Raw genomic sequence first — 16,560 nt, 5'->3', positions numbered from 1 at the left:
GTGACTGTGATTATGGAAGTTGTATCTTTGGAGGGTTTTCTTTAGATTCACATTGGATATGAGAAAGAATTCATATTTTGCCTAAGCTATATAAAAAAAAAATTTTTTTTTATATTGTTTACATTGTTACGGTAACATTTCCACTCATATCTTTGGTAAGTTGGGCGTTAACTATGTGTCTTATCCATCATCTACCCAACACGAGGGAAAAGAGAGGCTGCTTTGCAGAATAATGAGTCAGAGAGAATAAGTTCAAAATGGACCAAGAAATCCCTAACTACTTTGAGGTTCAGCCTTGCTGTTCCATCTGTCCGCTTCATTTTGCTTCAGTTTGTGTAAGTGACCCCTGTCTTCAGAAGTCAGAAGTTGATGACTGCATTGGGGGGTGGTCCAGATTCCTGCCCTGAAAGGTGCTTTGGACATACCTCACTGTGGCTAGCTTTGGTAGTTTGCCTTTACTTAACATTGTCTGTTTCTTTTTCCCTTCCCCTTTGGGACTTTCTAATTCATTAACATTAGAAGCCCCAGTGCCAGCGTGCAACATACTCCCCTAGTCCTCTCCCCATGCTCCCCCCTCTCAAAAAAAAACCTAGGCTGACTTTTAGACAATATTAGATTATTTTAGTAAGAAATGTCAGAAAGCTTTCCTCTAGCCTCTTTGGTATGACTTAAGAGGTTAGAGAAAGCTTAATTGTCATCAGCAACAACTTGTATTTCTTCTTGGGGGACAACTGTTCATGTCTGAGCCATCTCTCCCCCTGGAATGGGGATAAAACGTTTTTATTGTTATTTTCATATTTCGGGGAGTAACTGATGATCATGGACATCCAGAGGCAAAAGCTTACTTGTGGTTAGACTGGACAAAAACCTTCTTTAGACTTAGATTTAATTATTCTTTCAGTTTTTAAATTGAATCCCTCAGTGTGCTAGGCATTTTGCCGAAAGACTGGCAATATATTGGTGAGTAAAATAGATTTGGTCTCTGTTCTTGTGGAGCTTTTAGTCCCAGCTTCAGGAAAACTTCAGAAATTATATTCCTGTTTCCTACTAAATTCTGCCTCCAGTTTTCTTTTCCTTCCCTTGGGCCTTGCTATCTTGTGCTTCTTTAAGTTCTCTTCCTAGTTCTGGATGAATGGCTTTCTCAAAGAGTAGTGTGGGCAGCTCTAGCCATTGCTAAAAAAAAAAAAAAAATGGTAGAACTGTTGAGGATGAAGAAATCTTCCTTCTCCTCTACCAATTCTAACAGCCCATTCCAAAGATTTCTTTGTTCAACAGCCAAAAGTCAGTGTCCTTTGGCAAATGCAGAACTTTTCATCTAAGGGTATCACGCATGTTACGAGGAGTTACTTCTTCCCCCTGTATGCACAGTTCGTTCTCCCTGCACATGTGCCTTCTAGTGCCAGAGTCTCACCTACATCACTGCCACCCCTTGTGGTACTGCACCACAGAGGCCTCTTCAGAAGTTCCTCAAGCTCCATCTGTTGTAATTTCCCAAACAGTTAATGGCTCAGTGAAGTCCTTTTCCTCCTGCCACCAGCATTCTAGAATATGCAGGCTCTGTAGGATCTGTGAATTCTGTGTGGAGTTGGTTGCTGGGGAAAGCAGCCTGCTCAAGAACTGCTGGGTTCAGAGGAGACTTTTTTTAAAAAAACAGCTTTATGCACATATGATGCAATTTGCCCACTTATACAATTCATCGTTTTTTAGTATATTTAGTATGACTATATTTTTAGTATAGTGTATTTTTAGTTTTTTAGTATGTTTATTAGTATATGACATTGTTTTTAGTATATTTAGTATATTGACAGTATATTTAGTATATTGATATTTAGTATATTGACATTGTTTTTTAGTATATTTAATATATTAGTATATTTTAGTATATTGACATCACCACAATCTAATTTTAGAATATTTCATTCCCTCTTAAAAGAAACCCCATACCCATTAGCAGTCAATCCTCATTTTCCCCTACCTACCTCCCAAAAAAAAAAAAAAATTTTTTTTTTTTTTTTTTTTTTACCTCCCCAGCCCTAAGCAACCACTAGTCTACTTTCTATCTCTATAAATTTGCCTATTCTGGACATTTCATATAAATAGAATCATATGATATGTGGTCTTCTGTGTTTTGCTTCTTTCATTTAGCATAATATTTTAAAGGTTTATCTGTGGTATAACATGTACCAGTACTTCATTCCTTTTGATGGCTGAATAATATTCCCTTATATGGCTATACCACATTTTGTTTATCCATATATCAGTTGATGTACATTTGAGTTGTCTCCACTTTTTGGCTATTATGAATAATTCTGCTATGAATATTGATATATAGGCTTTTGTGTGGACATTTTCTTGATTCTTTTGGGTATACACTTAGTAATGAAATTGCTGGGTCATATGGTAAATCCATGTTTAACATTTGAGGAACTGCCAAACCATTTTCTACAGTAGCTGAACCATGATACAGTCCCATCAGCAGTGTATGAGGGTTCCAGTTTCTCCACATCCTCACCAGCACATGTTATTGTCCTTTTGTTTATCACCATCCTAGTGGGTATGAAGTGGTATCTCATTGTGGTTTTGATTTACATTTTCATAATGATGTTAAGCATCTTTCATGGACGTATTGGCTATTTGTATTATCTTCTTTGGATTGAAATTGGGTTATTTTTCTTTTTGTTGTTGAATTGTAGCTATTTAAAAGTTCTTTATCAGATATATGATTTGCAAATATTTTCTCCCGTTCTCTGGGTTGTCTTTTCACTTTCTTGATGGTATCATTTGCAGTACAAAAGTTTTTAAACTTGATGAAGTCCAAATGATCTACCTTTTTACTTTTGTCACTTATGCTTTTGATGTCATGGCTGATCATTGCCTAACCCAAGGTAATGATGATTTATTTACTCCTATGTTTTCTTCTAGATGTTTTATAGGTTTTAGATTTTACATTTAGATCTAGGGCCCATTTTGAGTTAATTTTCGTGTATGATGTGAGGTAGGGCTCTAACTTCATTCTTTTGCATGCGGATATCCAGTTGTCCCAGCACCATTTGTTGAAAAGACTGTTGTTTTCCCCAGTTGATTTTCTTGGCGCCTTCCTCTTCCTACACTTCTTCCTTTCAAGTCAGTCTCCTTTACCAAAATACTCTATCATAAAAGCTTTTAGAGGGCACAAGCTAGGTTTTGCTAAATTACCTGAAGGGTGGAGATTAGATGAAAATCTCAAGATGCCAAATAAAAGAGAAAGTGCATAGCCCACCTCCCTGGACTGGGCCACTGAACCTGTGGCTCCAAGGCCGGGAGAGGCCATGTAGTTCCTCCAATGAGGTGTTGAGGGCTTCTGCAGTAAAGCCCACCCAGCCATAAATGGACCCTCTGCACTGCCGCCCACACAGCTGTTCATTCAAATATTGTCTCTGTGTTCAGTGTTTGTGTGTCTATTTTTGTGGCATAGGCCTATGCAAGGTCTCTCTTTGTGTTTCTCTCTTAGTAAAGACCAAAGGGCTAGGTCCATTCTGCTTGAGAAGCTGGTAACCCATGTGGCTACATTTGTGGCATTTGTGGTTGGAACTTTTGTAGCTTAGAAACCTCAGAATGATCTTCTTCTAGAAGAGAAGGAAACACTAATCCACAATGTAAAGGGTACAAAGAGAGGATGAGAAACAAACTTTGTCCCACTCCTTTGCTGAAGACTGGCTCTGACTTGGGGTCTAGTTTGCCCAAATGTCAGGGTCCCCACAGTGAGTTGAACATCCAATACAAACCTGGTAGGGATAACCTGCTCTAGCCTCATACTCATGCAGTATTCCTCTTCCTGACCTCTTAAACCAAACCCACTGCTGTCCAGTTGATTCTACCTCACAGCAACCCTATAGGGTTTCCAAAGCTGTAAATCTCTATGGAAGCAGACTGCTACATCTACATCTTCCTTCTGTGGAGCGGCTGGTGGGTTTGAACCACCGACCTTTCAGTTAACCACCTTTTCTTACTGAATCTCATTTTCTACCAGGGTAGTCAGGGTTAAAGAACATGTGTCCTGCCTTCTCTGAACTGTGTCCTTGTTGGATAGTGGGTGTTTGGATGGAATGGGTGGAAAGGGAAGTGACTAATATTTTGCTCATTCATTTTCTGATGGGGAAAAAAATTGCCATTTCTTCCTTGCTGGGAGACCCAAATTTTAAGATTTCAGCACTGGACAGTTGCTACTTATTGGATTTTGATCAGTAAAAATGAGAGAGCTGCTACTGGAATTTCTCAGGAGATCCCTCCACCTCCAAAAAAAAAAAATCCAAAAGAGATGTAGCAAGTCCTTTTGGAGGTGATATTAGTGGGAAGAAAAGGCTAAAGAAGAGAGAGAGACTGTCATTTTTCCTGTCCTCCCCCATCCATAAATCTGAGACCTCATCTTTCTCCCACTGAGTCAGGCAAGAGTCCTATTATAGGGCCATGGCCGGGTGGGTAGTGCAGGAGCGCAACCCAGGAAAGCCCTAGTAACCTCCAGACCTCCTAGGAAGAGAGAGGTCTTTGGTCACTCCCATTTGGTCTGGCTTAGCCTGTTGTTTTGTTTTTTTTTTTTTAGCCTGGTTTCAGTGTTCTGTCATTTCTGTGCTCTCATATTTCCATTTCAAAAGTATAGAGTCCTAAGAACTTTAATGGGGAGCCTCCAAGCCCTCTGAAATTCCTTGCTAAAGAGCCTGAAGAGAAAATAGCAAGTCTCAGACTATTTTCCTTACCCCTTAGGCTTAATACCCTGCACCTGGTAGCTCTAGTAGATCAGCTCGGTACTCAGGTTTTGCAGATAACAGAAACAGCAAGAAAAGTAAAGCAGAGGGTACTTTATGGGTACTAGGTTAGAGGTTACTAGCTAGATGTAGACTATTCTACCTTCCTCGGGTTTCCAAATAGTCCCTTGTGGGAGACCTTAATCATCTGCTGAGTTCTGAAGCTTTGAGATGAGAATGTTACAGGGCAGGTTGGAGGACAATTTTATCTTCACTCCAAAAATATATTCCCAGAATGACAAATCTGTCGTATCCCCAGGATGAGTTTGCCCAGACAGTATCAGCATAGATGCCCTGTGATATCAAGACCAGGGCATCCATAGGCCCAGCTGACACTTGGTAGATGTACTGGTGAGAAAGGAAGGGAAGTATACTTTTTTAAAGATAAAACCATCCATATTTCCATATCTCTTTCTCCCTGCTTCCCTTACCCTCTCTTTATCTCTCTCCCTTCTTTTTCTCTTTCCTTTCCCCTTTTACCCCTTTTACCCACTTTCTCTCTTTTCCTGCTGCTTGCTTGCTTTCCTGGTGAGGTAACTTCTCAGGTAGTGAGGGAACAAAATTACAGCATTCCCAGCTATTCCATCCCCAGAGGTTATTTCATTTTACCAGCCAACTAGGCCACAGCGGCTGCTACCAGCTCACCCAGACAGACACTAGAGTACTTTGGAGCTCTGTATTCTCCAAACCTAGGTAAAAGGCCCTAGTTCGTTTGAGATAGGATTTTTTTTTTTAATTTCTTATCAAAAAACTTAAGAAATTTAAGGAAGCCCTATATAAAAAAAAAAACCTATAAAAGCATGAAATGGATGCATTTACAGAGTGCAGATTCTCTTTTCCTAAGATAACTAAGTTCTAATTCCTTTCCTTCACATCTATTGGCCTGAGATGCTAAACCTTATGACTCAGATTCCTATCCTGAGTTAACTCTGAGTTGGTACTGCTGCTAGGTTTGTTGTCACTGAGTGGATTCCCACTTACAGTGACCAGGCCCTCTCAAGACCTGCTTCCCCTATATTCTTAGTGGGTTTAGGCACCTGGTTTTCCTTTCTGCTGTTGGACTGAGGTCATCCCTGCAAATGTCCTCAGCCTCTGAATGAGAAAAATATTATCTAAATGTGGAAAATATTTGACCACTTGGTCACAAAATTCTTTTCTGCTTTGGATTTAGACCAACCCACAACCTTAACTTGCAGATATCATCTTTTGTTAATCTCTGGAAAAGTAAGTTACCAGAACTCTCCTCTTGCTACTGACCCATTTCTATCCTATTTGATTTATTCATTCATTGAATATTTATTAATCACCAGCTGTATGCCAGGCATTGTGCTAGATGTTTGACGTTGCTGTATTATATAATTGTTGTAAGAATTCTCTAAGATTTAGTCATTCTTTCAACAAACATTTATTGTTTGCCTACAATGTAATATCCCCAGGTACTGTGCTAAGTGCTGAGATAGGTATTATTATCCCTTCTTTTCTCCTCTGGTGGAACATGTAACTTGCCAAAGATTATTCAGGATAACAAGTGGCCAAATCGGGATTCCAAACCATGATTTTTTTTCCCCCCACTTTTCTGGCTTATATTTTTATTATCTGAGTTAGATTAAATGGTTCTATAATTCTTTACTATCAAAAAGCTATATTTAAAGAAAATCTTGATTTCTTTATAGTGCTATCTTATACACATACACACACACATGTTTTGATAAACTATTTTAGATTTACAGCCAGATGGATAGACTCTGTTAGTCTATCAGTTGTTCCCTCACTTTACCATGATACATTTATCAAAACTAAGAAACTGGCATTAATACATTACTATTACCTAAATTCTAGATTTTATTTGGATTTCACAATTTTTCCAATCTTTCTGTTCCAGGATCCAGCCCAGGGTACCATGATGCATTTAGTTGTCATGTTTCCCCAGTGGTCTCAGGTCTGTGACAGTTCCTCAATCTTTTCTTGTTTTTCATGACCTTGACAGTCTCGAGAAGTAGTGGCCAAGTATCCAGTAGAATGTCTCCATATTTGGGTTGGTCAGATGTTTTTCTCTTGATTAGACTGGGGTTATAGGTTTTTAGAAAGCATACAGCAGAGGTGAAGTGGTCTTCTCACCAGATCATACCAGGAGTTACATGGCATCGCTGTTGTGGTAAACCTTCATCACTTGGTTAAGGTAGTATTTACTAGGCTTCTTGTAAAGTTACTATTTTTCCCTTTTGCTATTCTATTTGGAAATAAGTCACTAGATCTATCCTACCTTCAGTGGGAGTGGAGGGGGGGGTGGGAGGAATTAAACTTCATCTCATATAGGAGGGGATATTTGTACATATTATTTGAAATTTTTCTGTGAGAAAGATTTATCTCTTCTCCCCATTTATTCATTTATTTAATAATTTCTTTATACCAGCATGGACTCTTGCCAAACCTTGGTTATTTAAGTCTAAAACCTCTGCTCTTTCTGCTACACCAGGCAAGAAATGACAAGGCCTTGGTTTCAGAGAAATTTATTTCAGGTTTTAGAGATGTTTAAGAGGTAGATTTGGTAAGACTTGCTGACCTTGGATGTGAGGGAGTGGTGGAGAGAGAGTGATTAAAATGACACTCAGGTTTTGGTTTGAGTGGCTAGAAATAAATTTTTGGTTTGAAACATATTTACTAACTAATATGAAGGTTGGTTCTACGCTTTGATGATGCTCAGCTTCTTCAGAGACTGTTTAGTCTACATTTGGACCAACTTTACTGACTGCCCTGTTCACCCAAGTCAGAGCAGAGGAAACTTCTTTTCTTTCTGATTAAAACACCAGGGCCCCCTAGTGGATAGCCAGCCCCCTGATGTCCTGGGTCCTATTTCTTGTCTAAAGGACTTGTGGTTTGGGGGGTTTGGTTGTTGTCATTGTGAGTTTTCTCCCTAGTTCATTTGCAGAGTAGACATACTTGATTCTGTCTCTGTCTGATAAATTATTAAACCTTTTCCATTTCAGAGTTGTCAGTTCACCCTCATTTGTGATCTCCTCAGGTTCAATAAAAGGGCGTTTACTCTCCAACACTCACTCCCATGCTCCAGTACTCTAAACCAGAGGGTAATCAATCCTTGTTTTAACTGATTTTATCTTCTTCCATCTGGTGCTATAGTAATGTTAATTCTTTGTTTCAGAGCCATCATCAACCATTTTAACCCCAAAATTGAATCCTACGCTGCTGTGAATCACATATCCCAGCTTTCAGAGGAGCAGGTAAGCCACTATGCTCCCTAGAGTTACCTTAGTTAGTGGCTAGGATTAAGCAGTTGTCTTCTCTCTGATGGCACTGAGATTCTGTGACTGAGATTTCCAGCGGGGGCGGCAAGAGCCAGGCTACTGGGAGAGATTAGTAAGGGATTGACTGATAGTGCATTGAATAGAGAGTGATGGTTTCTCCTTCTGTGCTACCTGATGGGCTCATTTAATTATATAGAAGATACGTAGGTGAAAATTTGGTGAACTTTTATTTTATAGTGGGTGATAATGCATTTCTTTTTTAAATTTTAGGCAGAATCATTTTGATTTTTTAAAATAAATGAGAACTTAGAAATGGATGAAACTGCCAATTAGAAAAACCCTGAGTTTGGCTTAATTTGAGGCAATTTGGCTTATTTTAAAGCATGAGCCCTCATTGAGACAGATTTTCTTTAGTAATTGAATTCCCTTTGCAGTTATTTCTGAGCAGGTTTTCCTGTGGTATGGACTGAGTTATAGATGCAGATATAGTGGTATGTTTGTTTTCCTTGAGTCTGGCCTGATTTCCTCTTCTCCCAAAGCGCCTGCACTTGGTTCTGCATTATATAAAAGTGCAGATGGGGCTTTAGTATGGCCTCGGGGTGAACTTAATATTTCAGAATGAGACTCTGAGTTCTGTTTTTTTAAAAAAACACAAAATGAAACATCCTATTCACACAATCCCCTTTCCTTCCCATCCTACTCCCAAGGTGGGGGGGCGGGGCGGCAGCAGAGTATTCATGAGTTGAGGGTACGAGCATAGGTTCCAAGCCAGTAAGGAGACCACATATGCTCTACTCTCCTTTTTTGCCAATGCATCTCATTTTAACCCTTTTCTGAGCCTCTTGCTGGCAGGGCCACCAACCAGCTATGGTGTGACCATGTGTTCCAATGTTCCTAAAAGCTATCCAGCTTCCCCAATGAGACACCGAGGCTTTTGCCTATCAGACAAGCTTCTCAGTATTCCTACCAGTGGCTCTTTCCTCAGCCAGATGGATAGACTCTATTAGTCTATCAGTTGTTCCCTTTGTGACATATTTGTTCTCTTTTGTGAGCCCAGCTGTGAGAATCCATTTTCACATTTAAAACTGTTTTTATAGATGGCTTTCATTTGCTTTTCTCCTCTTCTGCCTATGGAGCAGTCGTGAATCCTGTTCTTTGATGCCACTGTGATCTGTGATGTGTTTGGTGATACTGCCTTTACCTGGCAAGCCTATTCAGGTCAATTTTACTATATCATTTTTATGCAAAAAGAATTCAACATCTTGAGTTTTGCATGGTGAGAGAAAGGGTGACTTTCCTACCACAGTGAGCTCTAGTTAGTCTAGAAGCTTTAAAAAAAGGAAGACACATTTTCCCTGTCAGCCACGTGCGGTATTCTTCCCCCAGCAGCTTGGGAAGGTCAGGCTGAAATCATTCTCCAGCAGTAGCAGCCACAGACCAACAATAAAAATCCATTCTGGCACATGAGGCAATCTGGAAAAGGATGATTAGCAAGCACGTGTCTTCACCCTCCTCCAACTTCTTTCAAAGTTAAATGAAGTGACGAAAGTGCCTCTCCAGAAGAGTCCACAAGCCAAAGATGAGCCGATTTCGATGGAGAGGGAGAGCACTCATCCTCCTGCAAGAATGGGGAAGGGACAGCAACTCTCGGAGATTTATTTAGTTAGTAAATAATTATATGCCTGCTGTACTCAAGACGTGGTGCTGGGTAGTGAGGATCCATGGTGGATAACCTAAGTCTAACCCTTGCTCTCGTAGAGTTTTTATACAGTCATTGCCTCTCTTAACAATCTTTTTCACATGGCAGGTGGAGGAGGTTGATACTATTCTGGGACCCTTTTCAAAACTGCCCTCAAAATAGTTGCTGCTTCTCTTCACCAACTGACTTTGAGGGGCATTAAATGACAGCATTTGGGTGTACTTGGTTTTATTCTCAGTGCTCTCAGATTAGAGGTATTTGACTGCCTGGTTAATCTCCAGCATGTGTTGGAGCACTTCTCTCCCTTCACTTATAAACATTAATGCTAATGTCACTTAATATTAAGAGTGTTCACAGCTTCCCAAAGAGCTGGCTTTAGGACACAGTAGGGCCCTGCAGTTGTTAGCAGCAGATTCAGTAGAAAAAAAACCAGGAACTTTATCCCCAAGTCAATTCCCAAGTACTCCTAAAATAAAACCCAAAGACCAGGAATAGAAGTTTATTTCACTTAGTAAGTTAGCAGACGACACAGAGGGCTTGGCTACATCTGCCTGCCCAGTGTGCCATTTTCTTTTGGCAAGAGATTTGTGAATTCTTGAGTCCTGACAGCCCCAGACACATTCCAGCCTCCGTTTGAGGCATTTGAGGTGATGCTTGTAAATCCATTATTGCTTATTAAACAAAGCCCAGTCTCTCACACTGGGGTTTCTTTTCAGATGTCCTGAAGGTAGATAGCATTTTTCTGTTGAATTCTCATTGGCTTCATGGAGGGCAGAGCATTTTTCAATCAGTTAATACCATCACCGTGACTGAATGGTCGTGCATTTTCTAGCCTAATAAACTGCGTACGTTTTTATAACATATATGCATGTGTCCTTTTGTCTGGGGCTGTTTATGAAGTTTGTTCATTTTGACCTCTTTTCCTATTTGACACATCTTTGTAAATAAAGATGAGAAGAAGATACAGCTTGCTTTCCCAAGAACTGTGAAACTATCCCAGTTTATCCCCTACTAGGTTTTGCTTGTCTCTAGTACATCTTTAAAAATTGTCTTTCAAGGCTCTTGCCCACCCTCAGCTGAGATTTACCTCCCTCTCCCCACCGTGGCTTTTTGGTAAGCAACCATATGCCCAGGTAAACTTGATCATCAGGAAATAACGATTCCCAAAAAAGATGAGGCTAAAAAGTCAAATTGGAAGGTTTAGAATCCATAGCAGCCTAAGTGGTTTCTGACTTAGGGAACTTTGAATCTACTTTGATTCCTTTTATTTTCCAAGGTTACTTCCTCTCTAGCTTTGATTGTGTTCACCTCCTGTAACCTTCTCCTTTTAGGGAGGACCACAAATAGTGCCACCTCAGCATATCACCTTTGTAAACCTTCCTAAATTCAGGTCTCCAGCCCTTCCCCGACCAGTGGTCAGCCCCCTGATTTTCATTCCCCCAGGAAGATAACTAAGTCACACAACCTGAGTGTGACAGATTGAATTGTGCCTTCTCAAAAAATGTGTTGGAACCCTAATTCCTATACCTGTGGGTGTAGTCCTAGTTGGAAACCCTGAGGGCGTAGTGGTTAAGTGCTACGGCCGCTAACCAAAAAGTGGGCAGTTTGAATCCACCAGACCCTCCTTGGAAACTGTCTGGGGCAATTGGGGATAGGGTTATCTTTGTTATGTTAATGAGTCCATATCAGTGTAAGCTGTGTTCTAAACCTAATCACTTCTGAGTTACAAAAAAGAGCAGATTAGACACAGAAGCAAGCAAGCACAAATGGGGGGTAGCACAGGGTGGGAAAAGATAGAAGCCATGTGAAGATTGCTGAGGAACCAAGGCACACTGGGGCTACAGAAGCTGAGACAAGGATCCTCCCTACAGCCAACAAAGAAAGAGCCTTCCCCTATAGCCAGCGCCTTGAATTTGGACTTCTGGCCTCCTAAACTGTGAAAAAACAAATTTCTGTTCTTTAAAGCCACCACGTGTGGTATTTCTGTTACAGTAGCACTAAGAAACTAAGACACTGGGTTTCACTGATAAATCCCAATGACCATTTTGCCTGTACTGAATAAATGTGGGTGGAATGCATTTAAGAGGAACTCTTGACCCCCAAGGGTAAAGCTTGGGTCCTGATGCTTCGAGGACATCCCTACCCTCTCCTATCCTCAACTCTTTTATACACCCTCTCCTCCTGTTCCTGCTTTTCTAATTAGCAAAAGGCCTTTCTATTATTACTGGCTACATCATATTAGAGATGGATCCACACTCAAGAGGTCTGCCATGAAATTTCTGGAACAGAATTAACTCACAGGCTCTTGACCTAAGATTCAAGAATAGACTTTTAGAGAGTTAGTGCACACCCTGAAATTGTGTGTGAAATTATGCATATGTGCTTTTTCTTCCCCTAGAAGAGGGTCCATAAGATTTTCAACCAGTCTTTGACTTAAAAAAAAAAAGTTTTTTTGTTTTTTTTAAGGATCACTGGCTTAACTCCTTTGAGTTAACCTAAGCCGTTAGACTTTCGAAAATGCCCATTGAGGATCTCCAGTTCCTTTCAAACTGTTTGTTTTGGTTTACAAATGCTATGAAGTATTGATTTATATCAGCTCTAATTGCCCTCGTAGGCAGGAGAGGGCTTCATAGCAGACCTTTACAGAAGATTCTCTGGAGCCCTGAATATCTAAAGTACAGAATGGCAGTGTAGGATTCAAGGCAAACATTCCCTGAGCACCTGATTTCTTAAGCTCTCAGTCACATTCATGACCAATTTTATGCCTTTGAAATATCTCATTGGGAAACAAGTAAATGATTGGCCCCCTCGTGTTCTCTTTCAACCGTCAGTCGTCTATCAGTATTTTAATATTCAGTGCCTATTCTGCATCTTAGACTGTGCTAGGCATTTGAGGGATATAGAAGTATGATAAAGGGCCGCAGCTCTCAAAGGACAAAACAGTGCAAAATATGGGTTAAGGCAACTTATTGTCAGCTGACCAGTATTAGCAACAGGATCTGTGAGTTCCTGTGAGAGACAGATCTCTTCAGATTGTGCTGGTCACGAAAGGTCATGTGGAGGGGAGAAGAATTAAGCTGGGCCTTGAAAGAGGAGGGGTAGGGATTGGATAGATGGATAGGCATACTCAAAGCCAGGACCTAAAAAGGACAGAAAGAATGGAGGAGAGTCTCTGGGTTCCTGTAAGTCATGTCCTTGGGTCACAGAGCACCCAGAGACTGGATCACTTAGAATACAATCCAGTCACTTGTTATCACAGCCTCCATAATTCCTAGTGCACTGACTCTCATCTCTTTCCCAATTTGGGTTTTTTTTTGTTGTTGTTGGTTCAATTCACAAGCATTTATCAAGGGCCTGGAATGAGCCAGGCTGAAGGGTAGGCATGTGATAAGATTTAATGGGCAAACCTGTCTTGAAATAGGTCTTCCTTTCAAGCGAGGACCCAGGAGCTCGCTGAAAATTTCTGTACATACAAATTCAGGAATTTTCTGGGAAGATCAGAAAGGTGGCCTGCTGGCACCCCCATATGCTACAGGACCATGGGGCAGTGTAACCAGATTCTTACATTTTCTACATTAGGAATTTGGGGGAAAAAAATTTTTTTATCAGGTGTCACCTCACATCATTTCTTTAAGTCTACACTCTCAATAGGGCTTTGAGTTTTTTGATTCAGAGGAGGCCTGTATAATATTGTATATTACAAGAGATATATCTGCAAAAACATTATGACAAAGCAAGGTATCAATCATTTGTGGGAGTAGGTTAAAGAAAATTAGGGAAACAAACAAAAAATATTTCACATCTGAATGAGTGAAGGTTAGGTTGGAAGCTGCTAAGTATTTGTTTCCATGTATTAGTAATCTTTCTAAACTTTTTTTATTTTCTCATGATCCTAAAATAAGAGCCACTACAGATAACTGCTGAGTGTTTAGAAATACTAATGAAGGCTTGCTTAATTTTCCCAGAAAGGAGTGAGCTACTAATAAGAGGAGATCCCCAAGTTTGTGGGGCACAACATTGTTAAGGGCCCTGGGTGGCACCATTACTTGGGACATCTAGGAGAAAGTATAGAAAGATCTTGGGAGAATGACCTAAGGGCTTCAGGGCTTATGAGGAAAACCAAGCCTGATATTTCAGCCTTAGGGTTACTGGCCAATAGCAAGCTAGTAAATGTTTACCAGCTTGAAGAGGTGAGGGGAAGGAGCAGGCTGATTTGTAGTATTTTCCATGTTCCATAGTGTGAATACTCCTACCAAGTCTACCAGTGTGAAGTAGTTAATTGGCTCTCAGAATTCCTGAAAATTTAACAGTCATGTCTCACTGGCTGAGCCTGTGCCAGCCAACTCCAACACACCCCTGGTTGTGGCAGTCTGGGAGAAGAGGACTGTAACCATGCATGGCAGGGTTTCCTGACTAGTGGGTGAATGTGGCACACTCTTCCCACATATACAAAATATCTCTCATGGCAGCCTGGGATCTCAAAAAGGGCGTTGAGGCCTCTGAGCAGCTCACTCTGAGAGCCCTAGGATGCTTTCTTATCTTAGAACAGAGCCCTTACCATCATGCAAGACAGCCTTGGCAGAGACATGCTAGAAAACTGAGACTTAATACTCCCACGATAGCCATATCTCAGTTTCCCATACTTGGCATCGTATTTTTCCACAACAGCATGTAGTTTTGCACTGCCTCGCTGTAGCCTTGAGTGATGGTTGTTGTGGGAACTCTTACTGAGTGCAAGCATGTGACACAGCATTGCTGTCTGACCCTGCCTTCCTTGTTGCCTTTGTTTAGATTCTGGCATTACAGTTGCCTTGTTTGGCAGAGAAAGTTTGGTATGAGTTGTTTGTTCACAGGGCTTTATAGCTGGTCACAGATTCACTAAAGCAGGAAAGGCACAAAGTCAGTGGCAGAGGGATTTTCCCCCAAGCTGCTTTTCCTCTGAAATCAACTTTAGGTAATAAAGGGCATCCTGAGAAGGCGCACATAAGAGGATCAGTTGATTGAGTATGTGCTGCTAGGATGGCCTCTCTCTTATCTGAACCAGGAGGTAAACTGTGCTACCAGAGGCCCTGGGTAGGGGAGACAGTATTTTGGATTTAAAATAGACATAAATAAATTGGTAAAAGGAAAGGAACAGCTAGTAGTTATTGAATGCCTACTATGTGCTGGGCACTTTTATATGGGTTATTTGCTCAATTCTTATAACAACTATTTAAAGTAGACATAATTACCCTCATTTTGCAAATGAGGATGCTAACAAGGCTGATTTATGTAAGGTCACACAGCTGTTAGTAGTAAAGCCCATAACGGGAGCCTAGGTCTGTCTGACTCCAAAGTCTCAGTTTTTTCCCTTTCATCAGGCTGGGGCAGGGACATGTGTGACAACCTGAGCTTGTCAGGTATTCTGAAGGAAGAGGCAACCCAGGAATAGGAAGGTAGAGGGGGAAACAGGGAGAGTGACGATAACAGGTCTAATTCCTAGAGAATGGAAAATAGCCTGGATTAAAAGAGAGCCATTCAGTAGAGGATGACAACCTCACAGAAAATACACCTCTAGGGCTGCCAACAAGAAAGAAAGTACCGAATAGGGGACTGAAGAGTTTGTCTGCTAGTTGAACAGAAATGCCTAAGCAAAGGCTTCTGGCACAGTAACTTTATAAATGAAGCAAAAGTTTCTTTATTCCAAACAAGTATATCAGGAAGGTCACTGTGAGAAATAATGCTTTTCCACACACCAAAGGGGCCTAGTGCCTTTTTAAATATTTATTTTCATAGATATTTATATGGTTCACAATCTTAAAGGTAGCACACTGAATTTTAGTTGTTTTTAAAGTAGTACTCCCATTTTATGTTTAAAAAAAAGACAAAACCCAAAGACTCTCAAAATTAATGTCCCACAGCCAAGCTGGATGAATACAGAGGTCACTGGTAGAGAAGAGCTCAGCTTACTCATCTCTGTCACTGTCAGCATTTTCTCCAATTAGGTATGAATTCTAAAATGTCCATCAAATAAACTTCTGGTCTTCCTCACTCAGGCAACTGTGAAACTTTATTGGCAGTGCAGAGGAGGAGCAGAGTCGGAATTCCAGTAATTGTCAGCTTTTGAAGAGATTACAGGAGACAGCAGTCTTTGCTTTCTTGGTTTTACCTAAGAAGGAGCCTTTGCCCCAGTTATTAGACTAGAGAGTACAGGTAGGGCTTCCCTCTCAAATGACCCACCCAGCTAGAACGCAAGCTGTGGATAGCCCACAGATGGGATTTCTGTTAAAGGATTCTGTCTGTTGGGTGGAGAGAAGGAATGTGCTGTCACATTATAGGGAGAGCAACTAGGTCACATAATAATGCGTGTATAAGTTTTTGTATGAGAAACTGACTTGAATTGTAAACTTTCAGTTACAGCACAATAAAACAAATGAGCAGAAAATAACAAGTGTCGGTGAAGATGTGGAGAAATTGGAACCCTCAGACATTGCTTGTGGGAATGTAAAATGGTACAGCTGCTGTTGAAACAGTTTGGCAGTTGCTAAAAAAGTTAAACATAGAACTACAATATGACCTAGAAATTCTACTTGTAGGTATATACCCAAGAGAACCGAAAATATATGTTCATACAAAAACTTGTACATGAATGTTCATAACAGCATTTTTCATCTTAGGCAAAAGTACAAACAACCCAAATGTCCATCAACTGGAGAACTGATAAACAAAATGTAGTATCCATACAATGAAATATTCAGCCGTAAAAAAGAAGGAAGTTACAACATGAATGGATCAATCTTGATGACATTATGCTAAGTGAAAGAAACTAGGCACAAAA

At 40.5% G+C, this 16,560-nt stretch overlaps 1 protein-coding gene across 2 annotated transcripts in view; it reads left to right on the top strand.

Annotated features, from left to right (window-relative positions):
* ARMH3 (armadillo like helical domain containing 3) overlaps nucleotides 1-16,560 on the top strand; it is a 219,401-nt gene that overhangs the window by 176,498 nt on the left and 26,343 nt on the right. For both annotated transcript variants that reach the window (XM_049855289.1, XM_049855291.1), the window contains exon 24: nucleotides 7,942-8,020. In XM_049855289.1, coding sequence (XP_049711246.1) covers nucleotides 7,942-8,020 — 79 coding nt within the window. The remainder of the gene's footprint in view (nucleotides 1-7,941; nucleotides 8,021-16,560) is intronic.

Source organism: Elephas maximus, chromosome 16, assembly GCF_024166365.1.
Source record: "Elephas maximus indicus isolate mEleMax1 chromosome 16, mEleMax1 primary haplotype, whole genome shotgun sequence".
NCBI classification, from domain to species: Eukaryota; Metazoa; Chordata; class Mammalia; order Proboscidea; family Elephantidae; genus Elephas; species Elephas maximus.
The sequence above is the reverse complement of the archived record's forward strand: the minus strand, read 5'-3'. Positions and strand labels throughout refer to the sequence as shown.